This window comes from Lontra canadensis, unplaced genomic scaffold (genome assembly GCF_010015895.1).
Source record: "Lontra canadensis isolate GAN:19392208 unplaced genomic scaffold, GSC_riverotter_1.0 scaffold36, whole genome shotgun sequence".
In the NCBI taxonomy this organism is placed as follows: Eukaryota; Metazoa; Chordata; class Mammalia; order Carnivora; family Mustelidae; genus Lontra; species Lontra canadensis.
Genome location: NW_022631030.1, coordinates 9,250,305 through 9,278,161, shown reverse-complemented (window position 1 = coordinate 9,278,161; position 27,857 = coordinate 9,250,305). Strand labels below are relative to the sequence as shown.

Here is a 27,857-nt window from a genome sequence, read left to right as displayed (position 1 = left end):
ACAAAATACCAATTGTTCAGTTAAGAAAGACAGCTTAACCAATACTTTAGGCTGCAGTGAGAATTCTGGCATTAACTGGGGTCAGAATATAACTGAACATGATATGAAAAAAAAGAAAACACTATATTCTTTTCCACATAAGCCCAGTTATAGCCCTATGTAATTTGCTTCCTGTTGGTCCCTTTCTTCTTATTTTTGGCCTAACTGATCTCTGCTGGAGGGCTGAACTTGGAACCTGAGTAGTAAAAGATACTGTTGCACACTTGTGGGGCACTCCCTTTTCCATCTTTCAGCTGTCAAAGCAGATAATGGCTGCTAGAAATATTTTTCCTAATAAAGACTTAAAAAAAAAAGTAAATTGTGAATTAAGTGGTAATACGCTGCTGATAATACTTTAACATATAATGAGAACCCCAGACTTCTGAGGAATTTATGAGGAAACTATTTTTTCCAAATATGACTCTCCAAATCAGCTGCAATTTAGTCCTCACAAATCCCACTCCAAAATTTAAGTAGATATTTCTTCTTATTATATCTCCTTTCCACTCTGTTTTACCTGCTCTCTGGGTAGAAAATGCTGATGCTGGTCTTTTAGTAGAAAATCCTGGTCCTGAAATTTAGATTGACTATTCTGATCTTCGGGGAGCACATGATGGTCTTTGGGTGGAAAATGCTGGTCCTGGCATTCGGGTAGAATATTCTGGTCTTTCGGTAGAAAATCCTGGTCTTTAAGTAGAAAGTCCTGGTCCTGACATCTGGGTAGAATATTCTGGTCTTTGGGAAGAACACACTGTTCCTTGGGTAGCAAATCCTGGACTTCAGACACAATACTCTCATCTTCTAGTTCAATATTCTGGGCTTCTGGCATAATACCCTGAGTTTTTATCTTAACAGCCTGGGCTTTAGGCTCAGTGGGCTGTGCTTTGGGCTCAACAGCTTGGCTTTCCAGCTCAATAGCTGGGATACTGAGCTTTGGCTCAACACTCCTGGCTTCTGGTTCAACACTCTCAGCTTCTAGCTCAACACTCTGGACTCCTGTCAAATCACCCTCAGCTTCCAGCAGATCACCTTGGCCTTCTGGAAGATAATCCTGGGCTTCTGGCAGAATATTCTGAAGGCCCTGAAGATCTAATTGCTTTTGTTCTTCCTCTTTCATCACGGCAAATAATGGATTTTTGAACTGTACTTTCTAAAAGTGAACATAAACATCAAACATAGAATGCCAGGTAGTAGCAACACTCTAGTTTTTCCCAGAAGATTCCTAAAATAATCTCAAAAAGATACAGTAGTTAGGGGCTCCTGGGTAGCTCAGTGGGTTAAACGTCTGCCTGAAGCTCAGGTCATGATCCCAGGGTCCTGAAATTGAGAGCCCCGTGTCAGGCTCCCTCCTTAGAGGGGAGCCTGCCTTTCCCTCTCCATCTGCCCCTCCCCCGCTCATGCTTTCTCTGTCAGTCTTGTGCTCTCTCTCTCTCTTTCTCACTCTCTTCCAAATAAATAAATAAAATCTTAGAAAAAAAGACAAAGGGGCGCCCGGGTGGCTCAGTGGGTTAAGTGTCTGCCTTCGGCTCAGGGCATGATCCCAGGGTCCTGGAATTGAGCCCTGTGTCAGGCTCACTGCCACTGGGGAGCCTACATCTCCCTCTCCCTCTGCCTGCTGCTCCCCCTGCTTGTGCTTGCTCATGCTCTCTTTCTCTTGCTCTCTTTCAAATAAATAAAATCTTTAAAACAATAAAAATAAATAAAAATTAAAAAAGATACTGTAGTCAAACAAATTACTAGAATAAAACAGGAAATTTTCATCTTTGCTCAACTTAACAGAACCTAAACCTATATTCCCAAACTAGTACAATATGGCAACCCAAATCACACTTAGTTTAACTTCCATTATACAATCTCCTTCCACTCTGCTTTACCTGAACTCTGCTGAAAGGTTTGTCCCTGTCTTCAGAAAGGAGAGAATGCTGGTCTTCCCAAAACAAATTTTCTGTCTCCTTATCTGTCGTAATAGATGAAGATTCCTCAGAGTCAGGTTCCTACAAAACGACACAATCAACAATGAAAAAAAGGATCTATTACAGGTAGAAACAATGTGATTACAATAAAATCCTGGGATTCAGCACACTATTAATATAATTTGGTAGGTCAATATAATCAAATATTATAAAAACAGGACATTACAAAAGAAGCATAAGACTATATAATGAAAACTATAAAACACTGTTGAAAGAAATTTAAAAAGATCTAAATAAATGGAAAGACATCCCATGTTCATGTATCTCAGAAAATAATATTAAGACATCGATAAACTCTCAGTCAACTGGTTTTCAACAAGAGCAGCAAGAAAATTCAATGGAAAAAGAATAGTTTTCCACAAATGGTACTGGGACAAGTGGATATCTACATGGAAAAGAATTAAGTTAAAACACTTCCTCACCACATATAAAAATTTACTCAAAATGGGTTATAGGCTTAAATGTAAGAACTAAAATTATAAAATTTTTAGGACATATAGCAGAAATTATTGATGACTTTAAATTAAGCAATGATTTACTAGATACTACATCAAAAGCACAAGCAACACAAGAAAAAATAAACAACACCAGAATTAAAAATTTTATATAAATGATAGCATTAAGAAAATGAAATGACAACCTACAGAATGGGAAAAAATATTTGCAAATCATGTGTATCTGATAAGGGACATGTATCCAGAATATATAAAGAACACTTATAACTCAAAAATAAAAAAACCAAACACCCCAATTAAAAAATGGACACATCTGAATAGACATTATCTCCATAAGAGACATATAAATGGGTGAATAAGCACATGAAAAGATACTCAAGATCATAAGTCATCAGGAAAACACAAATCGAAAGTACAGTGAGATATCACCTCACATCAGTAGGATGGTTATAATAAAAAAGATGGACAATAATAAGTATTGGTGAGGACGTGGGGAATTGGGATCCACATATATTGCTGATGGAAAACAGCTTGGCAGTTCCTCAAAATATTAAACATCGAGTTAGCCTAGGATCCCAAAATTCCATTACTAAAGAAATGAATGTCCACACAACACGTTTATAAGTGTTTGTCGCAGTCATTCACAAAAGCCTAGAAGTCCATCAACTAACTGATGAATGCATATACCAAACGTGATATAGCCATAAAAGGAATATTTGGGAATAAAAAGGAATGAAGTACTGATACATTCTACAACATAATGAAAACATGCAAAGTGAAAGAAGCCAGTCACAAAAGACCATATATTATATGATTCCATTTAGATGAAATGTCCAGAATAAGCAAATCTATACAGACAGCAAGTAGGTTAGTGGTTGCTTAGGACGGGGCGGGTAGAGGAAGGAGGGAATGGGAAGTGACAGCTAATGGGAATAGGATTTTTTTTTTTAGGGGTGAAGAAAGTGTTCTAAATTAGATTATGTTGACAATTGTACAAACTGGTGAATATACTAAAAACCACTGAAATCTATACTTTATTTTTTCAGTGTTCCAAGATTCAGTGTTTATGCACTACACCCAGTGCTCCATGCAATACAAAACGTATACTTTTTTTTTTTTTTTAGATTTTAGTTATTTATTTGACAGAGAGAGACACAGCGAGAGAGGGAACATAAGCAGGGGGAGTGGGGGAGGGAGAAGCAGGCTTCCCGCCAAGCAGGGAGCCCGATATGGGGCTCAATCCCAGGGATCATGACCCGAGCCGAAGGCAGAGGCTTAACCCACTGAGCCACCAGGCGCCCCCAAAACGTATACTTTAAATGGGTAAACTGTGTGGTATATAAATTATATCCCAATAGAACTGTTAGGAAAAAAAATACTGGACATTAGAATCTTAACCCTTAAACCCAGACTTAATTAGCTGTGGACAGCTCTAACAAGCCATTTTTTTCCCTTTTTAAAAAAAATTTTTATTTTCTTAAAGATTTTATTTATTTATTTGACAGAGAGAGACACAGTGACAGAGAACACAAGCAGGGGGAGTGGGAGAGGGAGAAGCTTGGCTTCCTGCCAAGCATGGACCCAGAAGCAGGGATGCAGGGCTTGATCCCAGGACCCTGGGATCATGACCTGAGCCCAAGGCAGATGCTTAACAATGCAGCCACCCAGGCACCCCTCCCTTTATTCTTTACATCGCACTCCCTGGTTTTCTATAAATTTCTGGTAATGCAAAGTAGTTAAAAGACCAAAGACCTTGACGGACCATGAAAGGTCAACTGTCTTCTTGTTCCTGTATTTATCTTGAGGGATGATGGTTTCCTACAAAGTGCTTTCTGAAAAAAAAATAATACAAATATAGATGGTCTAGAGAAAGCAACATGCTCATGATACTAAGTTGAGTTTTTGTGAAAGATCTGGAATGATCTTAATAGATGAGGATGGTTTAATATAGAATAAAGAAAAACAAGTGGTCGAATTCTACTTCAGATTTACAAACAAATCACTCACACACAAACATGGAGTGAAATAGGCTGCTAGAATATATGAACTTTATAAATGACAATTTGTCCCTATCCCAGCCAGGATCAATTTTAAGAGGCTTATGATTTTGTCTTGGTGACCTGACAGTGTGCAAGCAAATATATCTTCTATTTGTATCTCTAAATCTGGAATAACAATAACAACCAGACAGATTCTAAGGTCAGTAAAAATAAGTCTAACAAGGAAATGAAACCGGAGTTCAACTGAGTTATAGATTATGTCCTTTCTGACTGGCAGATTTCCACTTCACACAACTGGGCGGGGTGGGGCAGAAAACTGTTCAGATTTGAGGGAAAGACCACATACCTGATATAAGAAATACAAAAAATTACACTAATTACTTTCATCATTCTCATTTCTATGGAATAGGTATTTCCAATGTCTTAGTTGAAAAATACACATGCATTCTTTGGAAGCAGCAGTCAGTCTGAAGTCATCATCACCATCATCATAATGAAGTAGATTTAAATGGCATCTTTGATGTATAAAACTGGATTATACAGGATGTTATCTCAGACTTAATCCTTTTCCCTTCTACTGAATGATTATTTCAGTCAAACCTGTAAACAGTACTTTTTCTGGAAAAACATCAACTGAAAGGTTTGAACATGTTTCACACAATATAAAATATGAGTCTCTAGAATCTGATAACTCTTTTTTTCTGGTTTACTAGAATGTGTCCAATCACTTCATTTTAACAGTACTCTGGAGTCAGTCGAATGTCACAAACTGGAGTTGCCAAATCCATAGGTATGAAAATTGTCCAAAATACCAGCCACGAAGAAGAATTTAGGTACAAAAGAATATCTTGAGAGTCATAACATGGCAATGCTAGAAAAAGGTAACCATACTGAATGTATCTGGGACAAAATGCCATATATGACACATACACCCATGCCCGCTTGTTTCTTATATTTAACTATGTCTTAATTACCACTGAAGGGGGAGACATTGTAAGCTAGTATTCTACAAACTGCAAACATAAAAGACACAAACGTTTTTGGTGGTTGTGTTGAGATACTTAAGGAAAAGAATACAAAAAATATAATATATACATAATCTAGGAAGCAAAACTAAGAACTAAGTAAGGGACAGAGGTGATCATGGCCAAAAAAAAGAGCAAAAAAGATGAAATGGTCCATTTTACTAAGTGCTACCTATCAAAATTTGAAATTAATGCCAAAATGAGTAAACACAGGAAAATACATGAGTTTGTTTTTAGTATCCAAATTTGTGAACACTGAAATAAATAGGTACAGAACAATGTCATTTTACAAGTATCACCTTAAGTATCCTTTTAAGTCTAGCTCCATATTTAGGTTCCAATTATTCACTCTAACCTTGTATTCTGAATTAGAAGAGTTTCTTTTTTTAAAAAAAATAGTATTTTTTTTCTTGATTATAAAGTAAAATATGTGCACTCTCGAAAGTTTTTTAAAATAGAGAAAGCCGAGAGAAAAAAATAAAAATCACCTGCATTAATGCTAACCAGAAATAATCAGTATTAACTTCTTGGTCCATTTCTTTCCAGGCTTTTGTCTCTGCACACAGCATCCCTCCTAATCTCTTTATTTTGCTTTATTTTTTTAAACACTTATCATTTGAAATTACATTCTACATTTATTTGCTTGTTTATTATTTGCTTCCCTACAAGCACAGAAGCTCCTTGCGGGATCTTTATCTATCTTTTCTCTACTCCAAGTCCTGCTTCTAGAACAATGCCTGGCAACTATAATCATTCCATAAATGTTGGCTGAATAAAGTTTTTTAATTGAGAATATATTGTATATAATCTTATATCCTATTTTTTCACTTAACTTTGTATCACAATTTCCCTTGTCTTCATATCATGAAAGCATGATCATTTTTAGAATAGCTATATGTGGATACACCATAATTTTTTAACCATTCCCTACTATTGGATATTTCAGGTTATTTCCAATTACTTTTACAGCTTTAAATAATGTTGAGATATAAATAAATCTTTATCTGTACTTTTAAAAATAATTTATTAGAAATTAATTTACCTCTTGTGGGGGAGAGGTTTTCCTTCTACTGTCTGGAAACACTGACGCATTTTTTTTATTCACAGTCTTAAAGGATGCCAGCCGGTGACGGGCCTGTTTCATGGTTTGACTAAGCTGCCAGGAAAAGGGAAAAAAGAGCAAACAAAAACAGGCTAAAGTTTTAATACCAAATTCACTAAGTGTTCCAACAGGAAAAAAGGCCCCTATTATTAAAAAATGCCAGACCTAAGACAGGAGGATTACCTGCAAAGGAGACTTTGGTCTGCTGATAGTATTTTAACATGATTTTCATTATTCTAAAATACTACATTTCATAACTTGATTTAAGTGCTGTTATTCAAATTGTTTATTACCAACATATGCTTTGTGCTAATAAGAATACACAAAAATATCAGAACCTGAGAGTGTGAATTAATAAACTTAGAAATGATTGAGCAGATACATTCCTTACCCTCCATTCACCTTCTCAATAAGAAGTTATTTCTTCAATTAGTCCTTGCATGCCTAATCACTTTTATCACTCCTTGCTAGAAGACTCCATTCCTAGTCCCTCTAAAATTCTGTTTTCCTATTTACAAGAATTCCTTCTTCACCCCTAACATTTGAAGACTGTAGCTATTTAGTTTTTTCTTAAATCCCCCTTCTTCCAGGAAGCCTTTCTATTAACTCAGAACACAAACTCAAACATCTCAACCCATTTGTTTCAAGTACTTGAAATAACAGCCGATAATAAGTATTAATATAAAATATGCTGACTTTGTGTTCATTCCTTCTATCTACCTAGTAATTTCATCAAGCATCTATTTTGATTCCTTTTTCAGAGAAGCAAAAACTATTTTTTTTTCACAAATCTGCACAGAATGTTCCCTTAAAGAAAATACAGAAATAAACAAAGTACCATTTTTTAGGCTGAGCCCTACATCATGTGGAAAAAAAGTATATCCCTATACTACTCAGTAAAATTATGGCAAAACCAGGACCAGTTCTAACCCATCCAGTAAAAGTTTAATGATATCAATTCTCCCTTGAAGGCAAATCATGACCACGATTTCCAGAAATAAATAACAAACACCTTGATTTTTACTAATAGTGACGCAGGGATAAAAACATTCTCACTACCAGCACAGTTTCCTTACAGTAAATCACCTCTGTTTTGCCCTTGCTTTCAAAGTTCTACACCTCCAGGGTGCCTGGGTGGCTCAGTGGGTTAAGCCTCTGCCTGCAGCTCAGGTCATGGTCTCAGGGTCCTGGGATCGAGTCCCACATCGGACTCTCTGCTCAGCGGGGAGCCTGCTTCCCCCTCTCTCTCTGCCAGCTGCTCTGCCTACTTGCGATTTCTCTGTCAAATAAATAAATAAAACCTTTAAAGGTCTACAACTCCAGCCAGAGAAATCAGCTTGAAACATTATTCTTTATTTTGCTAAGAGGAAGAATTCTAAATTTGGTTAGCAGAGTGGCTAAAGGAGTCAAGATAGAGATAATCATATTGCAAAAAGAGATCCATGTGCAGCTGAGGTTATGAAAAATACAGAGCCACACATATGCCTGCTTTTACTCATTACCAAGTATGGTGAATGTTATTGCCCTGCACAATGTGACTGAGGATTCAAAATACCTACCGTAACAGATATGAAAAAAGGATATATAATGTTCATCTCCCATCAACTCCAAACCTCTATTCGAGTCACAAATTGATTTTAGTCCCTTAAGCAGGATATTTCAACTGGTCCAGCAGTTGGAATATACATTATAGTCTTTCCATTTCTCTGTTATTACCATAACCCTTCATCAAGCCTCAACCTGAAGGCCCTTTCAAGGACCAGCTATGAGGACAGTAACAGGCTGAATAATGGACACCCAAAGACACCTAATCCCTGAAACCTGTAAATGTTACTCTATAAGGAAAAAGGGTCTTTGCAGGTATCATTAAGTTAAGGATCTTGAGATGAAGAGATAATCTTGGGCTATCCACAGGGGCCCTAAATGCCATCCCAACTGTCTTTATGAGAAAGAGGCAGAAGAAGATCTGGCCTACAGAAGAAGAGAAGGTAAGGTAAAGATGGAAGCAGGGATTGGTATGATGTAGCCACAAGAAAAGGAATGCAGCAGACACCAAAAACTGGAAGAGTCAAGGAAAAAATGTTATCCTAGAATCTGTGGCAGAGGCTCTGCTGACACCTTGATTCTGGCTCAGTGAAACTGATTTTGGCCTTCTGGCCTCCAGAACTTCGAGAAAAGAAATTTGTCCTTCCAAGCCAGTAAGTCTGAGGTAATCTGTTACAGCAGCCACAGGAAACTTTTGCAAGCACCAAAGTGAATGTTAATAAGTATTAAACAAAAACATAGAAAAGAGGGAGATGTTACAAATCAAATTATTATTAAGTGGGCATCCCAAGCTATAGGCTTGCCAGTAACATGGATCTTCCTCAAGAAGGCAGGCTGGGCCAGTGAAGATTCCTTATCTTACATAATGAACTAGGAAGTATGAAAAGTCAGAGACAGAAATGAACCTAAAGGTCCAAAGCTGGAGAAAAGAGGCTAAAGGAGCCTATGTATGCCAAAGTTTCAGAGCTGTGATGATAAGTATATGAATTAGTAGAAAATTAAGCAAATAAGGGAGAAGCCTATGTATAGACAGGGCAACCAACTCTGCCACTTTGCCTGGAACTGTCCAGGTTTAGCACTGAAGGTCTCATGTCCTCAGAAAATGAGGAAAGGTCGGTCACCCTATGAGGATGACTGAATCAATCAAATTAGTGGTTGAATATTAGTGGGAAGATCAAAGATCCTATGCTGTGTGATCAATGGAGCTACCTCAGATCTAGAAAAACTGTCTGGCCACACACTCCTTAAGGGAGTTTAGATTTGTGTGAGTTTCTGATCTGTCTTTATTATCCCATGCATATTCCTAAAATAAAACAAATTTTTGCAGCCAAAGAGCCAAACTTAAACATTAGTTTTTCAGTAATAGATTACAGAAAACTTATCAGGTGATTTCACATTGTTTAACTCTTTCTTAACCACAAAATGAACTATTATTTCCAGGTTGAAAAAGCTGGAAAACCTGCAATATAAAGAGAGAACAAAAGTGAAAAATAAGGTAAGAGATTCAGTAAGAAATAAAAAGCTGAGGTATACCATGCTAAAAAATAGTGATAAGCTTATTTGGCATAAATAAAAAGTTATTTCATGGTGAGAAAGAAACAATGATCAGTTGTTCTTCAATTCCCCACCAAAATGAAGCTACCAAGGGACACAACAGAAACTCAATCCCAAGAAATAAATATCAGTCTTAACAAAAAGCACGGGGCTTGGCTAGCTTTATTTTATGGGAACACTTGAAATTTCTTCTGGTTTTATGATTATAGTTCCTAACTTTGGGTACCTAATCTTGTTTGTTTGTTTTTTTAAGACTTTATTTATTTATTTATTTGAGAGAGAAAGTGAGAGAGAGAATGAGACAGAAGAAGGTCAGAAGGAGAAGCAGACTCCCCATGGAGCTGAGAGCCAGGTGTGGGACTCGATCCCAGGACTCCGAGATCATGACCTGAGCTGAAGGCAGTCACTCAACCAACTGAGCCACTCAGGTACCCTAGGTACCTAATCTTAATCTGTCTTAGAACAGGTAGGTAATACCAAGTATTACAAAAGTGGAGGATGGGGCGTGGGTGCAGAATAAGAGAAGTCCTAGCAAAATCACATTTGGGGTATAGTGATATGTTCAGTTTTGAGGGTCATATTTGAAAAGAACACTGAAAAACTAAATAATATTCAGGAGAACTCAACCAAGATTATAATGACAGAAAACATTAGGAATTTAAGAATCAAAAAAGAAAAATAATAATTATACCAAATACTTTTAAGTTTCTTAGAGATGACCATGGTATTTTATTTTCTATTACTTGAGAATACAAAACTAGACCCAATGGGTAAAAATTATAGGGAGAAGAATTTGCCTCAATACATTGAAAAAATACTTATAATTTCAAGACTTCTAAAAATGAAATAGTCTAAAAAGTAGTCAGTTGCTAAGCAGTGACAGTGTTCTAGCAGAAACTAGGCATTCATATATGAGACATTATAAAAAGAATTCCTTATGAAAAGAAAGGTTAGACTAGAAATGTCATTTCCAACATTTAATTAAAAATATAAATAAATTCAAACATATTAGAAACTTCAAACATACAGAGAAGTAGACAGAAGCTATACTACAAAAAAGTTTTAACATTATCAGTTCCTGGCTAATGTTGTTTTATCTATAACGCCCTGCTTCATCTCACCCTTACGTTATTTTTTTTTTTAAGATTTTATTTATTTATTTGACAAACAGAGATCACAAGTAGGCAGAGAGGCAGGCAGAGAGAGAGAGAGAGAGAGAGAGAGAAAGGAGGAAGCAGGCTCCCTGCTGAGCAGAGAGCCTGATATGGGGCTCGATCCCAGGACCCTGGGATCATGACCCGAGCCGAAGGCAGAGGCTTTAACCCACTGAGCCCCACCCTTACGTTATTTTTGAAGTATACCCCAGATATCAAGTCACATCATCCTTAAGTATTTCAATATGTTAGATGAACATGTAAAACCCTCCAACTCCAGGATTCTATGTTTCTATCACTCCAAGACACAAGAAAATTGAAAAGTCCACTGACACTCAGAAAGTGAATTACATTCACCATTTATTCAACCACTTCTAGATAAACCAAGGGAGTTAGTGCTTGAACAATGTCTCACTGTCTAGTTCTTAGTGACACCTAGTGGATAAAAACTGCAACAGAAACAATAAAATTAAAAAGCATCTATTGTCATGATGTTGTAAGGGCAAAAGTTTGCAGGCTTAAAGGAGTTTAGGTCACTGAACATTCTTCAGTAGTTCAACTTCTTAAGAAAAAACAACAGGGTATAAAAACTTTTTTTAAGTTTTGTAACATTTCAGGCTTTTCATAACCTAATTTGCTCCTACCTATCTAGCCTCATTTTCTGTTATTCTCCTCTGTAAATTATCAATTAGAATGGTTCCATCACTTATTCCCAAATATACGAAGCTCATTACATATTCTAGACTTTTCATTGTTCCTCCTATCTCAAAATTCTCTTGAATTTACCAATTCAATTCACCTTATCAATTCAAAATACACATACAGCGCAATTCCACTCTACCAGGAATTCTCCCACAAACATCTCTTTGAATTTTAAAATTTTGAATTCCTGTAGCACAATTTTTCATTAAATACAGCAAATGTCTATATTATTATCTAATAGATTGGGGTCTGTTAGCTATATATCTCTGCTTGGAAATATAACCCATGAAGGGTCCTATTTCACATTTCATTGGTATCTCTACAATGTTTAACAAACACAGTATATTCGAGTATCTGTGAACTGATGTGTGCTACTTATGTATTATACAGATGAAGTAAAATCCTCACTAAGTGAGTACAGCTACGAGCACCATGAAGGCAACAACTGTGTCTTCATCAATGTTCTAGCCTTATACTTCACGCAGTGCCTGGCTCAACAAATATTTGCTCAACAAATTGTTCATAATCTTAAAATGGGAAACAAATGATTTATAAAATGATTACTACAAATCAAGCAATGTCATAGTTTGGGGCAAAGAGAAAAAAAATTTTTAAGTATTTCAATATAACATGTGCTTTTTAATAAGCTTTTCCCTATTGACACTAACAACACCATCAGATTTGCTTCATACTTATGACTGAGCACACAAGCAGTTAAAAATCCTTTATTTTCACATTATCATCATTTTCTTTTTTCTTTAAAGATTTATCTATTTTAAAGAGAAAGAAAGCAAGCCTGAGTGGGGGAAGAGTTAGAGGGAGAGAATTTTCAAGCAGACTCTCCCCTGAGCCCAGAGTCCCACACAAAGCTTGATCCCACAACCAATGAGATCATGACCTGAGCCAAAACCAACAGATGAGCACTCAACCAACTGAGCCACCCAAGCACCCCAAATAACCATCATCTACATTTTTGCTCTCCTCTCACTATCCCTAGAGATACATTTTTTTTTTTTTAAGATTTTATTTATTTGACAGCAAGAGACACAGCAAGAGAATGAACAGAAGCAGGGGGAGTGGGAGAGGGAGAAGCAGGCTTCCTGCTGAACAGGAAGCCCAAAGCAGGGCTCTATCCCAGGACCCTGGGATCACAACCTGAGCTGAAGGCAGACGCTTAATGACTGAGCCACCCAGGCGCCCCTCTAGGGATACATTTCAAATAAGATAAAGTATAATTCCCACAGCAGAGTTGAAGACTATGGTATTAACTGGACAAAAAGCTCATGGACACTAAGGAGAATCGAGTGCCTGGTGTCAAGTGATTTGAGTGGATGAACCTACTAATGGTAGTTAAGTTTTAAATAACAGATATGTACGAGGTGCCCGGGTGGCTCAGTCAGTCAAGTGTCCAACTCCTGGTTTCAGCCCAAGCTCCACATCGGGCTCTGTGCTCAGCACAGTCTGGTTGAGATTCTCTTCCTCCCTCTTCCTCTGCCTTCCGCCCACACTCTCTCTCTCTAAAATAAATAAGTCTTTAACAAATAAATAAATAACAGATATGTAAAATCAATTACATATGTTACATTTTAAAATTCTAATTATGTTCCGAGTTTACTATACTATTATTTGATCTATAGATCTACTTATTATGAAAATCAGATTAAAGGACAGAAAAGAGTAAAAAGAGACAAAAATAATGAATGAAATTCCCCATATACATACCGTACCTATCTGCAACAGACGTTAGGAATCAATTCTGTCCATATGCTACAAACAGAATAATTTACCCATAACACAATTCTAGTATAATTGGTGGGGGTGGGGGGAATCTCTGTTCTTTGACCTAAAGCTTTATCATAAGGTTTGACCCATACTTTGGCACCTTCCTTTAGATGATTCTAAACTGTCTTACCAAAAATAAAGAAATACAAAATATGTATAAAAAATAAACATTATTTCATTATTCACCACTTTACAATGGTAAAAAAAAAAGGTAATTAAAAGTGAAGTTGAATGTGATATCTCCTAATCTCTACTTCATATCCTAGATAGATCCTGTAGCTAAGAAAAATCATAGACATAAAATGAATATGTACTTACAGCCTGGGCTTGTTGTTGGAATAATTCATTCTGATTCTCTCTATCATCCATTCCATCCCCAAGCATCTGGGAAGGAGGTAACCCAGCACTTCCAATAGCAGCATTCAAGTTGTCTGGAAAAACACTTGTTCTTTTAGGAGTTAAATGTGCTGGATCTGAAGACTGCATGGCTACAGAGCCTTCTTTTTCTGCCTACACAAAGGAAGAAAGTGAGATTCTTCTAGTGAGGTTCCTCTCAAGCCATTACAATCAAATAATGTCTATAAGCAGCCCCAAAGATTTTAAATTAGGGTGGGGGTAGAAAGGAAGAAGTTTTAGCAGGCAAAGAAACTAATATTTATCAGGCACCTACTACATGCTAACAATTTACTTATCTAATTCTCATAACAACACTGTGAGACAAGTATCATAACTCCATTTTATACATGAAGAAACCACAGTCCATAGAGCATAAGTGTAAGTATAAGCCCAAGGGTCACATAGCCAGCAAGCAGCAAAGCCAAAATTCAAACCCAAGTCCAAAATTTGGTAAAAGCAAAAAACATTGTGAGTCAGAACAACACAAGAATAAAACACAGTTTCTCTACATACAAATTTACTGTCCTCCCTAGCAATTACACAAAGTATGGGATCCAAAGAAAGTGATTCTGTTACTGCCTAACAGCTTATCTCGTAACACACACTTTCCATTCAGTCTTTACTTAGGTTCACTTTTGAACTTACTGCTTCATAAGATCTCTGAAACTGCTGCTTTTTTCTCAGCCTGATTTGCTGATTTACTCGGCGTTTGACTTGTCTCTGAAAACGCTTCAGAGCTTCTTGTTTTTTTCTTAGCTGTTCCTTTAGTTCTTCTTCAATCATATATGCTGAAGTCTTGAAAGATGAAAGATAGAAAATAAACTTAAGTGTCAGCAGTTTTTGCCCACTAAGGCTCTGTTGTAAGCACAAATCAGTCAAGATAAAATCCTGACAAAATAATTCAGTTCTATAATCCAGAATTCCCAGTAGAGTGAGGAAATCACAGGAGTTCAGAGCTGATAATCTAGACATAGCTGGTGAGTACCAAGAACTCAAACCAAATCACAAACTAAAAACTGGAATTTGTGAGAACTCAAATCAAATCTTAATTTTTCATTGAGCTGACAACTAAAGTTGTCTTCATTAATTCTTAATGAACCAATTCAAACCTATCTTATGTCACACATTTCCTAAAACTGCTCACCACTCACTAAATATGTCCTATTGCTCACCACTCACTAAATATATCTTATTATAAAATGCTTTCACGCTCAGATTTATGCTCCATTTTTAACACAGAATGCTCTTCCTATCATCTCTATCTAGTAAAGTAAAGGCCTACTCTCATTCTTTAAGATCACCTAATACCCACCCACCTAGGACCTTCCACAATCCCTTCTTCTTCTGAGCTCTCCTGTGCTATAGAACCTCTCATTGACATTAATTGAGAGCAACACTTCTCAAATCCCCTATTAGATTAGGTACACTTTGAGGACAGGAAATGTATTTAATTCTCCCTTGTTTCCCCTACAGTACATAACACAGAGCCTTGACTATAAAGGCACTCAATATTTATGTAATGTGCAATTCCAAAACATAGTCTAAACAATCTATAATATTTTATCCCATTTGAGTCCCTGATCAGTATTCACTTCCTCGAAGTGCTCTGAATAACCATAATTAAAAGCAATTAATCTGCTACAAGACAAGCGCTTTAACTACATTATATTACTGAATCCCCAACACTAACTCCAGTAGAAGGTATTCTTATCTCTTATATTAAAGATGAGGAAACAGGGGCTCAGAAAGATTAATCTTTAGTAGTAGCCCAAGATGCTCTCTATCGCTGGCAAGTACCAGAGCTAGAAGTATAGCGCTATACTACACTGTTTTTCTCTCGACTGTTTCTTTTTCAAAAGGAATCCTCAAATTAAATAAAACCATACTTCTCTTGAGCCCTTCTTCTAACACAGTGATTCCAAATTCTAGTTCAGAAGGTGCCCAAATATTTCATAGGCAGTCACTAACTCTTAAAATCAAATGAACCTAAGTTCCAATTAAAATTAAATTTTCCGGGGCACCTGGGTGGCTCAGTGGGTTAAGCTTCTGCCTTTGGCTCAGGTCATGATCTCAGGGTCCTGGGATCGAGCCCCCCATCAGGCTCTCTGCTCAGCTGGAAGCCTGCTTCCTCCTCACTCTCTGCCTGTCTCTCTGCCTACTTGTGATCTCTCTCTGTCAAATAAACAAATAAAATCTTTAAAAAAAAAAATTAAATTTTCCAAGAAATCTACCCCATACTCTATACAACTATATATCCATACCATAGGAGTACAGTGTACAAAACAAGTTTCGAAGAACAATTAGGTAAAACAATTCCAAAGGAGAGCTATAGGTAGTAAAGCCTGAACAACTGGCCGAAATTAACTCAAGTACCAGAAGATTAAAGTCATCCTTCCTCTTTCACTTCCATTATCTGTCTGCTCCCTCTTTTAACCCCATACTGAGATTATCAAACATCTTATTGAAGTATATGACTGATTCCAAACTGTGAATCTCAACTGTAAACCAAAGATTAAAGTGTACCATATTTTTCGTAGCAAACACCATTGTTTAAGTCCACCAAAACCCAAGAACAATGTCCCATGTTCTGGAATGTTAGGAGACACCCAGAGACGGACAAATTTGAGAAATACAGGGTTAAGCAAAAATGAATACTGTTTCAATTGTACAACTAACTCCTCACAGACTTTTTGAACCCTAAGGCTTATCCAAGGGGGCAATATATAGAATGAAGTGTTTCTCACAACAACCAAAGAACATTTTTTGGATAATTCACACACGATGGAACGGATATTTAGATTGTACAGTAGTCTCCAAAGATGATCCCTTCTCCCCACAGTGAATCAAGCCTCCCAGTATTTATGCTCTTGTGTAGCGATCTCCCATACTGAATGTTGTCTGGCTCTGTATATCCAACGGAATGAGGAGGAAGCACTGGCTCCATGACTTCTCCAGCAAGGTCATAAAGCAACTTCCACCTACAGCTCTTGTAGTGATCACCCTAGCAGAAACCAGCCACCATGTAAGAATTCTACCTTAAGACTACCAGGCTGAGAGGAAGCCCAAACTAGCCAAGTAGAAAGGCCACGTGGAAAGAGAAAGCGTCCAGCAAGCCCTAGCCATTCTAGCCATCCTCAACCAAGTGCCAGATATATGAGTGAGAAAGCCATCTCGGACTTTACAGCCCAGTAGATGCCAGATGAAGAACAAAGAAATCCAACAACAGCCAGAACCAAGTAAACTTGTCCCAGACATCTCCGGCTGTTTTAGCTGTCCCAAATGAAGCTTCAGGCACCATGTTGCAGACAAGCCATTCCCACTATGCCCTGGTTGAAATCCTGACACACGGTATCTTTTGCTTTACGCCACTAAGATCCAGGTTTGTTACACAATAGATAACCAAATAAATTATAAAATAATGCAATAGCCATAAGTGCTGATAAAACAGCAATGTATTTTGATGCTAATTTAAATAATGGAAGGGGAGGGAGGTCTGAAGCTATGGAATTTTTAGGAATCTTGACAGCTCCTTGAAACTTTGGGGACAAAAATGATGAGGGGTTTCCCTTTAGCATAAGCATGATATTAGGTCTACCATGCTTTAGAAGTAAGTATCCGGCATTTATTCTGAGCTGACAAGAGCTGTATCTGTTAATAAGAGCGGATTCCCCAGACAATGCACGCTAAACCGGTAAAGAGTTCTATGAGATGCTTGATCAAACAGCCTTTGGCTGGTACTGATTAGAACTTTTTTTTTAAGATTTTATTTATTTATTTATTTATTTATTTATTTATTTCTGAGAGAGAAAGAGAGAGAGAGAGCACAAGCAGGCAGAGTCAGAGAGAGAAGCAGGCTCCCTGTTGAGCAAGGAGCCTGATGCAGGACTCGATCCCAGGACTCTGAGATCATGACCTGAGCCGAAGGCAGCAAGTTAACCGACTGAGCCACCCAGGCCTCCCCTGATCAGAATTTTTTAAGTGAGGGAATGGAGATACGTTTATACTTTCTCCAAGACCTGCATTTTGATTTAATGTTTGGGAACATGAGATTCAATTCTCTTTAACATAGTAAAAGAAATTTGGGTGTTTTTTAGGCATTTTGACGCTACATTACAAAGATGTCATAATTTGAGCAATGAAAAAGAGGTGTCACTAATTTAAATACCAAAATATCTTTGTACCAAATCTTACTGTTTCTTCTGGGATACATGTTAAGACATTTATCCCTCTTCATTCCTACTTCAACCACCCTTTTTCGAGACTTTCCCTCTTTATTCCCTACCACTAAACAAATCTTGATGCCATATTTCCTGGCTAAATTGTTACAATTACATCCTAATTTTGTCCCCCAGGAGCCAATCTATCCCTCACCTCAAAAAAATTTTGAGGCAATTAACCTAATCAAACACTCTTTTATTAAGAAATTCATCTGTAAATATTAAACAATGAATGAAGTCAATCCCTTATCCAAAATTTCCTGCGGTTCCCTACAGCTCCTATTTTCTACAATTCTATCAACCACCATCCCCCCTACTCAACTCCCCACTCCAATCAATCTAATCTACCCTTAGAATCCTGATACACCTTTCTCACTTCCCAGTCTCCCCATTCTTGAGAGAATCATCCTCCTTCTGTAGCTAAATTCTTCATTAAACTTGCCTGAATCACATCAACCCAAAGTCCTATCTTTCTTCTTTAAGTATCAAAGTCAGAGCACTTAATCATGTACTACTTACTTAAAATCCTTTCTAGAAATAGGCAGAAGAGGAATAAATGAATTATGTGTGTACATATATACAAAAAATAAAATTAATGAATATATGACATTGCTTTGCTATTTAACATTTGTTTTAAACATGTCTCGTTTCTTCTCTGAGATCAAGGACAACTCATATTTTTCATCGTATGTTCAGCATTTTGTTGATACAGTCAGAAGAACCTTCACACAATTTGTGCATTCCACTTATTAGGCATCAAGATAAAGTTGGGGGAATGATAATAAATGACATTTTTCCTGTGCTCTGGAAGTTCACACTCCATCAGGAAAAGCAGATATGTAAACGACTTACTATAAATATAATGTGGGAAATGCCACAATAAAATTTCAACAAATAGCTAAGGGGCACAGTATTGTGAAAGACTATCAAAAATACTCTTACAAAACTGTCCTCCTGTGTCAATTAGCACATATGAGTTATTATGTAAACAGGCACACAAGTAAGCTTTGCAAAAGTTTCTTTTCATCTGAAATGCTGTTCCCTATGATCTGTACTTACAGCATTTCCATTTTTTAAGGACTAACATGGACTATATTTCCACATCCATTCATTCAATGAGTATTTCCTTAAGACGTACTATATGATAGGAAAGGAAGGAACCAAGAAATAGAAGTTCCCTGTCCTCGTGAAATTCATAGTTAAACTTTCTCAGAATCCCAGTCAGAATTAATCTGTTCTTTCCTTATTCTCTGTGTCTTTGAATCTTCCTGAATCTCTACGACACTTTACTGACTTTAAGCAATCAGCGTTTTATTAAGTGTGGCAACTGTCATCCTTACTACGTTGAAGGGTGTCTGCAAAATACAGACAGTACCCCTATCTTGTGTACAGCAAGCAATCAAGAGCTTGTGAATTTAAAAAAAAGGGGGGGGGGTTGTGAAATAATTTTGGCAAATAGGTGTTTGTTCTACAATCCTAATCCAAGAACATACCTATTTCCAGTAGGAGAGAAAGGACATCCCCAGATAGGACTCTTCATCCTTACCTAAGCACCAAGGGTTAGAGAAGGCTAACATGGGGGCAAAAAAGAAGGAAAGAAAAGAAAAATGGGGGAGGAACCCCACTACATTTGCATCAAACTGACACTCACATATGCTGGGACTTCCGAGCTATCTGGAAAGGCAGGTTCCACCCATGCCCCAACTGGCATTATAGCCTGGTTCCTCTCAGCCAGCACGGCCAACACGTCCTTGCTCTTCAGGGGGTTTAAGACCAGAGGCCCCCTGGCGGTATTTCGAGGCTTCTTGAGGGGGGCCATACTTCCTGGCATCTGTGACTCCTGGGTAGGAGAAAGGAGAAGCTTAAAATCTTCAAACGACTGCGCTAAAAGCTCAACCTCCCAAGCCATGAGCACAGACTCCAGAAAGGGAGAGAAGCCTTGGAGGAGGCGGTAGCCTGACCGGCAGTCGAAGAACGAGAATTCTGGAGAAGGAAGGAAAGAAGCGAAGAGAAGTGGGAAGAAATAATAAGGAAAAGTATAAAGACTGCCTTCTGGAAAGAATGGGGATGAGGCGGGAGAGAAAGGGATCTACTGAGAGAACGAAGACGGTGCCCACCGGAGACACCGCCAGGAAAGGGAGGAACCACCGCAGCGGCCAGAAGGAAAGGGGCTGGTAGGGTTGGGTGGGAACCTGAGCCAGAGGCAGAGTCCAAACAACCGGTATCCGGTTACGGGGGGAACCGCTGAACGCCGAGAAGTCCCGGGCCAGAGAAAGCCTGTTCCTGAGGCCTCAGGGGTCCCACTCCTGCTAAAATAGTAGCACCGACCCAGCGAGGGCGGGCCGCTCGCCACAGACTCAAGCTATTCCGGACACTAAGGCAACCGCATCCAGTAAACCGCCAATTTCTGGAGGGCCGCCCCGCCCCGCCCTTCGGGGGCCTTGTAGCCGCCCCTTCCGGTCTTGCGTCTCCTCCCCGGGGAGGGGAAAGCGTGAAGGGCGGGACTTCGGGCTCCGCCATAACGTCACTTCCGCTTCGTGTCTGACGGACGGGGCGGAGTATGTGAAGGCTGGAGGAACTGGGCGAGGACGGGTGGGTTCGCGGGGCTGCCTGGTTGCCCGCGGCTGAGGTGTTGGTGCTATTGTACTTCCAGCACTGAGACCAGCCCAAATCTTTCAGGAAGGGGTTTATATTGAACTGAAAAACGCTGACTGGGAGGGGCAGAGGTCCCAGCAGAGGGAAGCAGGAGAAAAGGATGGAAAGAGGTGGGCCTGGCAGGGCTTCCTCGAGCAACAAACTAAGCTAACAGTAAATCATACCGATCCTGTGCACACATTGTTACACTTATAAGGCTATTTAATGCATATTCTTATATTTGAACATCGCAACCTCGCGAGCGGACACCCTCTCTGCTCCAAGCTCTAATATAATTCTGGGACACTTCGTTATCCCTGTGAAATACCCGTTCGTTCATTCATTTCACATATAACTGAGAACTTTTTATATACCAGTCCTGTTCTGGGCACTGGAAATATATAGCAGTGAACAAAACAAATATCCCTTGTTCATGGAATTGATAATACAATGAGAAGTAGCCAAATCAACACATGAGTAAGTGAAGGTGTCTGATGCTGATGAGTATTGTAGCATAAGCAGAGAAAGAAGACGGGGTGTTGGAAGGAAAGGAAATGAATTTTTAGATAGGATGACTACAGAAGGTTTCACTGAGGTATTTTTTTTTCTTTTTTAAGGTTTATTTATTTATTTGAGAGTGAGAACATAAGAAGTGGGGAAGAACAGAGAGAGAGGGAGCCCAGTACTCCATCCCAGGACCTTAGATCATAACCTGAGCCAAAGTCAGACACTTAACCAACAGAGGCTCCCCCACTGAGGTACTCTTGAGCAAAGGCTCCAAAGCTAACTCCCATGATCTAATGGAATAAGCTACTATAATCTTCCAAGGAGAATTAAGTGTTCAGCTAGAGGGAGCAGCAAGTACAATCACTCCAAAGTAGGGTAGTAGTAGTGGTGGGAGCTTATGGAGGTTGTCCTCTGACTTCTCCGTTTTCTCTGTAAAATAGCATTATAGCCAGCCTACAAGATGGCCTCTCATGGTCTCCATCTCCTGGTATTCACACCCTGTGTAGTTCCCTTTTACACTGTACCCGTGTTGGTGTGCGTAACCAATAGAATATGGCGGAAGTAATGGTATATCACATCAGAGATTAGGTTGTAAACGATGCTGTGTTATTTCTCTCACTTCTTTCTTGCTCTTGCTTTCACTCTCAGATCACTTAATCTAGGCCATTTGTGTCACAAGCAGCCGTAGGAAAAGGCGCACATGACAAAGTACTGAAAGCTTCAGCCAACAGCCCTGTGAATAATCTTGAAAGTGGATCCTCCAGCCCCGGTCAAATCTTCAGGGACTGTTATCTTGGCCAACACCTTGACTGCGACCTCATAAAAGACCCCGAACCAGACTCTGCACCCAGAAACTATGTGAGATAATATTTGTTGTTTTAACATGCTAAATTCAGGGGTAATTCGTTACACAGAAAGTGATAACTAATACAAGTAAGAATCAATTAATAATATATAGGAAGTGACATTGGAAGTCCAAGGAAGAAAGATAAGGTATGAAATAGTTGTCCAGAAGAGTAGAACCAAAGACCTATACAATTGCCTGATGGTCTTAAGTACCCATGATTATGAATTTCAAGTAAGACTAGTCAGGATGGTTGAGCATTTTTCTTCAGGCATATGCATGGTTACAGGCATAAAGCAGGTAGAAAATTAATTTTAATCGGGGTTAAACTTTACCAAAATATTACTATCAAACAAGAAATGAAGATTTAAGGAGTTGAAGAGAGATTTGTGTGAGCGAGTAATTAAATGACTGACCATGAGACTTAAAATAGATAATAAGGAAAGGGAGGACAAGTGGGATGTAAGGAACATTGTAAAGTTAGTACAATCCAGAGATTGAAGGTTCCAGGAGGTCTAAGGTTTTTTAAAGCAAGATGCTGGAAAGGATGCCCTGAAAAAGTAAGAGGTGGGAATCTAAGAGTGGGATGCTTGAAACTGAGGGTGTGGAAGGGTTGCAGATATTTGTACTGTCAAAGTCCATGGTATGACTAAGGGAGGGAATGCCAAAATAGGTTAAGGTCACTGGAGAAAAAGAGGTCATAGAAATGAGGGGACAAAGCATTGGATGGACTATTCCCAAGGTTATCAAAATCACCAAAATATATAACCAGAATAGTGTTGGTGAGAACCAGGAACAATAGTCTTCAAGGAATTTTGAGAAAAGACCTGGAGGTTGGTAGAGGAGAATAATTGGAAAGCAGTGAGTGGTATGGTCTAACATTAGATTCAAAGCGCGGGGTGAAGCTAAGAAAAAGGGGAGAGAATAGTTTATAAATAGCAGTGAGCAAGAAGGTAACCCATCCCATCTCCACCCAGAGGAGTAGGGAACAGAAAACAGCGCCCTTTGAAAGGGCCAGAGGGAGATTGATTGGCATATCTCCAAAACGCTCTCTTTCTCTCTCTCTCTCTCTCTCTCTCTCTCTCTCACACACACACACACACACAAACACACACACACAGCTCTCAGCACTGGGAAGAAATGATTAGGTGGCTCCTTGCTTTCTCTACACCTCTGGCTCCAGGTCTATGCATTCCACTAGGTTTCATATGAATCCATACTCTTGTTACATCCAGGAAGCTCACGTCTGAGGCTCTGCTCCCATTTTCTGACCTTTTCACCCAGTTTATCTTCTATATGGCCAGAGTTAGTTTCATAGCAGGGAATTATTTGCTCAGGAATGTCTGTTTTCTTTAGAAACTTAAAAGAACGTGTGTTTCTGGCACCGGAGTCTTGAGGTCCTGTAGCACAGAACTCCTCACCAGAGCTGGATTATCTCTGATGTGTTTGGCTGGGGGATCCCTGGCCATCTCTGCACAAAGCCCTGAGTCACTGGGTCCTTGGCAGCTGTCCACTCCACACAGAACCGATTGTATGATGAGCAGTGGGGACAGTTTGCTGTTTGGTTGCTATTATCCTATTTGTGGCTGACAGATTCACACTGGTAACAGATCAGATAACTTGGTCACCAGTTATCCCATGAGGGCTGACCCCAAGGAAAATTTCTTTACAGGTAGGAAACCTGCCAATTCCGGTCTCATGGGATCTGGATGTTGGGAACTCAACCCCAGGCAGCTGAGTCATACCTAGTTTCACTCTCTTTCCCAAACTTGAATTGGATTTCCCAGGACTAACCAATGTTCTGGGCTATTTCCTGAAAGTAGACCATAGCACTGTCCTTCTTTGATCTTATTCCTTAGCCACCTCTCCAAATAACCTGCCTAACTGGAATCATTGGTGAGGGTCCTTCCTCCTGCCTCTGCAGACCAGGTTTTTGCAACAGCATTTCATCATAAATATCACCAGTAGCAGATCACTCAGATGTCTCATTAGCATGTGCTATCCTGATCTTTGCAAGAGATGCTCTAATTTTGGATTAGAGCATACAGAAGTCTTTCTCCTTTCTCTTGATGAGTGGTAAAATAAAATCAACATAGGAATCACAGCGTCTCTCCACCTTCCCAAATACTGTGCCAGGATGGACCCAGAGATACCCCTTTCAAGGAAGGACTTATTGGCCCAGCTTTTGGGAGCATTGTTCTTTTTCCAGCCGTCATCTCCTTCAGGGACTGCCTTGGCTTCAGATTGCTGCCTTCCCTTTGCTTTAAGGAGCAGCCACATCCAGTGACTGACAGATACAGAGATGTAAAGGCCCAGTGGTTTCTGCCTGACTTGGAACAACTGATGGGTCATCATTTCAGCCTCAGAGCTGCCTGTGGGGTCAGCTGAAGCTATCTGGCCTGCACGACAGCTCAGCTTCTCCCTCTGCCTACTGCTTCCTTTTCCTTTCCGCAGGTATCAGTCTCAAACACGCTCCTTGATCAAGGAGTTCTGTTTCTGAAATTCTGTTGCAGAACCTGCTTCCTGGAGAACCCAACTACTATACTCTTGGAGGGTTGTGAGATCTCAGGGACCAAAGCACTGGCAGCATTCAGGCCATATAAGTCCTAAAATGAAAACCACAGAGTCTTGATAATTATTCTCTTCCTTTCCATCAAAGACACCTGCAATATTTCAAGGAGATGGTCCAACCACAGGTTAAAAATCTTTCTTACTCCCTGTTCACACTTAAGAGCCTCTGGATTAAGCTAACTCTCAAGGTTACCCTGCCTCCAGATTTTATAAATAGGGGAATGAATGATACCCTTTATCGTTGATGCAATTTGCATCAGGCTTTATACTGTTTATAATGTAAAGAGCCCTGAGATGTACAAAGAGAGAGTCAGTTGATTGAGAGGAGAATGGAGCAGAGACTTAGGAAGATTCAGAGTTACCTACAAAAATTGATTCTAGGAGCTGCCTCAGTGTTTGGGCTCTCCTACTCCAAATCCTTACAATACACCTCTCCTTTGATGGTAACTTCACTGGGTTATCTGCTCTGCGAAGCCAAAGAAACTTGCCTTTGCCTTAATATAAAGTAAGTTTGGTCAAAATGATTTTATCTATCTATAGTTGTTATCTATATGATTCACCATACTTTTGACTGTTTTTGAAAATGTACTCCTAGGGTGCCTGGGTTGCTCAGTGGGTTAAAGCGTCTCCCTTCGGCTCAGGTCATGATCCCAGGGTCCTGGATCGAGCCCCACATTGGGTTCTCTGCTCAGCAGGGAGCCTGCTTTCCCCTCTCTTTCTCTCTGCCTGCCTCTCTGCCTACCTGTGATCTCTGTCTGTCAAATAAAGAAATAAAATCTTAAAAAAAAAAAAGAAAAGAAAATGTACTCCTAAGATGCAGAAGTTGCAATCATTAAAGATAATTTAAAATTATCTTTAAAATCTTTAAATTTAAAAATTTAAATATATCTTTAAAATATAGTGCAGGTTTTTAAAGCAATGTCCGAAGAGGAATTTAAAAAAAAATGTTTTATAGAATAAGTAGCAAGGCACTCAAAGTAACTATTTGGGGAAAACCAAGCCATTAATTTGTGGGTGTTCTGCTTTGATTGTTTTAATAATCTGCTATTAATAGACACATTTTCTACATCCCGAAGTTCTAGGGACAGCATATGAACAGTGCAGAGAACAGAGCTTTGGAAACAAACTTGGGTTTATATTCTAGCTCTGTAATTTACTCTCTGTGGTCAAGTCATACAATCTGAGTCTTTGTTTCTTCATCTGTAAAATGGGAGCAAAAGTTGACCACTCAGGACTTTTCTGTGAGAATTAGGGTAATATATATACAAAATGCATGATATGTAGTAGGTTTTTGATATATGCTTGCTAATTTTTTATTTTTAAGGTCTCAGGATAGAAGTCATCTCTTGTACCTTTAGAAGATTTTGATTTGTCTGCCCAGAGTCCCTTCTCCAATTGTTTTTCGGGTAATAGACTGACCCACCCATGACTGTGGGGCTAGGCACGTAGGCCAGCCTGGGATGGTATCCTAACCGGAACAGAATATAATGATTGATCCAGAGCATGTCACACGTGTTAGGCAACCACAGTCCTTCACCAAGATTTTTTTTTAACTATCTTCATCAAAAGTCTCCTCTCTGGATGACAAGAAGCACTGTCCTGTATGTTAGCCAGTAGCTATATGTGGCTGTTTAATTTTAAATGATTTAAAATTAGATAAAATTTACAATTCATATTCTCAGTCCCACTCGCCACATTGAAAGTGCTCAATAGCCACATGTGACTAATAGCTACTGCACTTGGCAATGCAGATCCAGAACATTTCTGTCATCACAGGAAATTATATTGGACAGCATTGAAAATCTATAGCATCTGGCAACCATAACCCCACCAAAAAGTATAAGAAAGTTTGAGAAAATGAAGCTGACACCAAAAGCTAAGCAAGAGATGAGTAATGACCAATATGGCTTTTAAATATCTTAATTCCAATGATCCGAGCTCCCTCCAAAATTTCATTACACAGGGGCACGTGGGTTAACCCGGCTCAGGTCAGGATCTCAGGGTCCTGGGATGGAGCCCCGGGATCTGGCTCTCTGCTCAGCAGGGAGCCTGCTTTCTCTACCTGCCTCTCTGCCTACTTGTGATCTCTGTCTGTCAAATAAATAAATAAAATCTTTAAAAAAAATTTTCATTACACAATACAAGAATTTTCTCCTTTTTTGCTTCATATCGTTCACAATGAACTTCTATCACAACAAAAAGTCTTGATGGGGGCGCCTGGGTGTCTAAGTCGGTTAAGTGTCTGCCTTCAGCTCGGGTCATGATCTCAGGGGTCTGGATTAGAGCCTGGTGTCGGGCTCCCTGCTCAGTGGGGAGTCTGCTTCCCCCCTACCTCTGCCCCCTGCCCTTCTGCCCTTCTGCCCCTTGTGCTCTCTCTCTCAAATAAATAAAATCTTAAAAAAAAAAGAAAGAAAGAAAGAAAAGAAAAAAAGAAGGAAAGAAAGAAAGAAACTTTGTTTCTCCCCCTGTTGAGCTCCCATATCACACATCCATCTTCTTAGTGTTCCTGGACTCATTAGTGGGGACCCAATCATTCCCTTGCTGATGAGGCTTTGTTTTTTAGGTCCTCTTGTCTGCCTTATCCTTCTTTGTTTTATATCTTGTTTCAGAGGCTTGCTGTATTCTACTGACTTTTTACATCTGGGCCCGACTGAAGGCATCCTCTTTCTGGAGTGTGGTATATAAACATTAGAGCAAGAAGCACAAGCTGAGTCTGGACTGGACCAGGTTACAAAATACAGGACTTTGAACAGGCTACTTAGCCTCTCTGAGCTTCACGATCTCTTTGGGGAGAAAAAGAAGTCCTGTACATAGAATTGATAAAAGATTAATGAAATTATAATTTAAAAGGCAATGTGTAAGCGGCAATGCAAATGTATTGGCAATTATACTTGCTTGCAGATTGAAATGTAACTCTCCCAACTATATGTAAGCACCCGCACAGGAACCATGACTTCCATTCCTTTGGAATGTGCCACCTTTCCCCTTTCCCCCATCCCACTCCTCATTAACCTCTGGAATGTGGAGCCCTCTTCACACAGTAGGGAATTATTAGATGCTGACCAGCTGATTTCCATTTCTGTGCCTCCCTCACTGGGAGGAGAGGGGGATGAGGGGAGGGATGGAGAGGCAGTGTGGGAGCAAATCCTTCCGCAGGACATGGTTGGTGGGAGGACACCATCTGAGGATCTAGAAGAAGGGAAACAATGAAGGCTTTCATGAGTTGGGGGTAACTGTGGCTTCCCCAGGATTTTTTCAACCTGTTTTTATTCGAGTACTGAACTTTTACAAGAACAGAACTCCAGAGACGTTCTCTAGAATGTCCTCACTGCATCTTAAATAGGTCAGCAAAAGCAA

The 27,857-nt window shown here is 39.2% G+C and overlaps 1 protein-coding gene across 4 annotated transcripts in view; it reads right to left on the bottom strand.

Moving 5' to 3' along the window:
* The window catches only part of CCDC15 (coiled-coil domain containing 15), a 78,203-nt gene extending 58,073 nt beyond the window's left edge, over positions 1–20,130 (bottom strand). For 3 of the 4 annotated variants that reach the window (XM_032868828.1, XM_032868829.1, XM_032868831.1), the window contains exons 1-6: positions 19,596–20,130; positions 14,373–14,522; positions 13,650–13,841; positions 6,535–6,648; positions 1,914–2,033; positions 557–1,189 (exon numbers count right to left, since the gene is read on the bottom strand). In XM_032868828.1, coding sequence (XP_032724719.1) covers positions 557–1,189; positions 1,914–2,033; positions 6,535–6,648; positions 13,650–13,841; positions 14,373–14,522; positions 19,596–19,853 — 1,467 coding nt within the window. In that variant the 5' untranslated portion in view covers positions 19,854–20,130. The remainder of the gene's footprint in view (positions 1–556; positions 1,190–1,913; positions 2,034–6,534; positions 6,649–13,649; positions 13,842–14,372; positions 14,523–19,595) is intronic. The other variant, XM_032868830.1, reaches the window with a different exon arrangement.
* Positions 20,131–27,857: the final 7,727 nt, after the last annotated feature.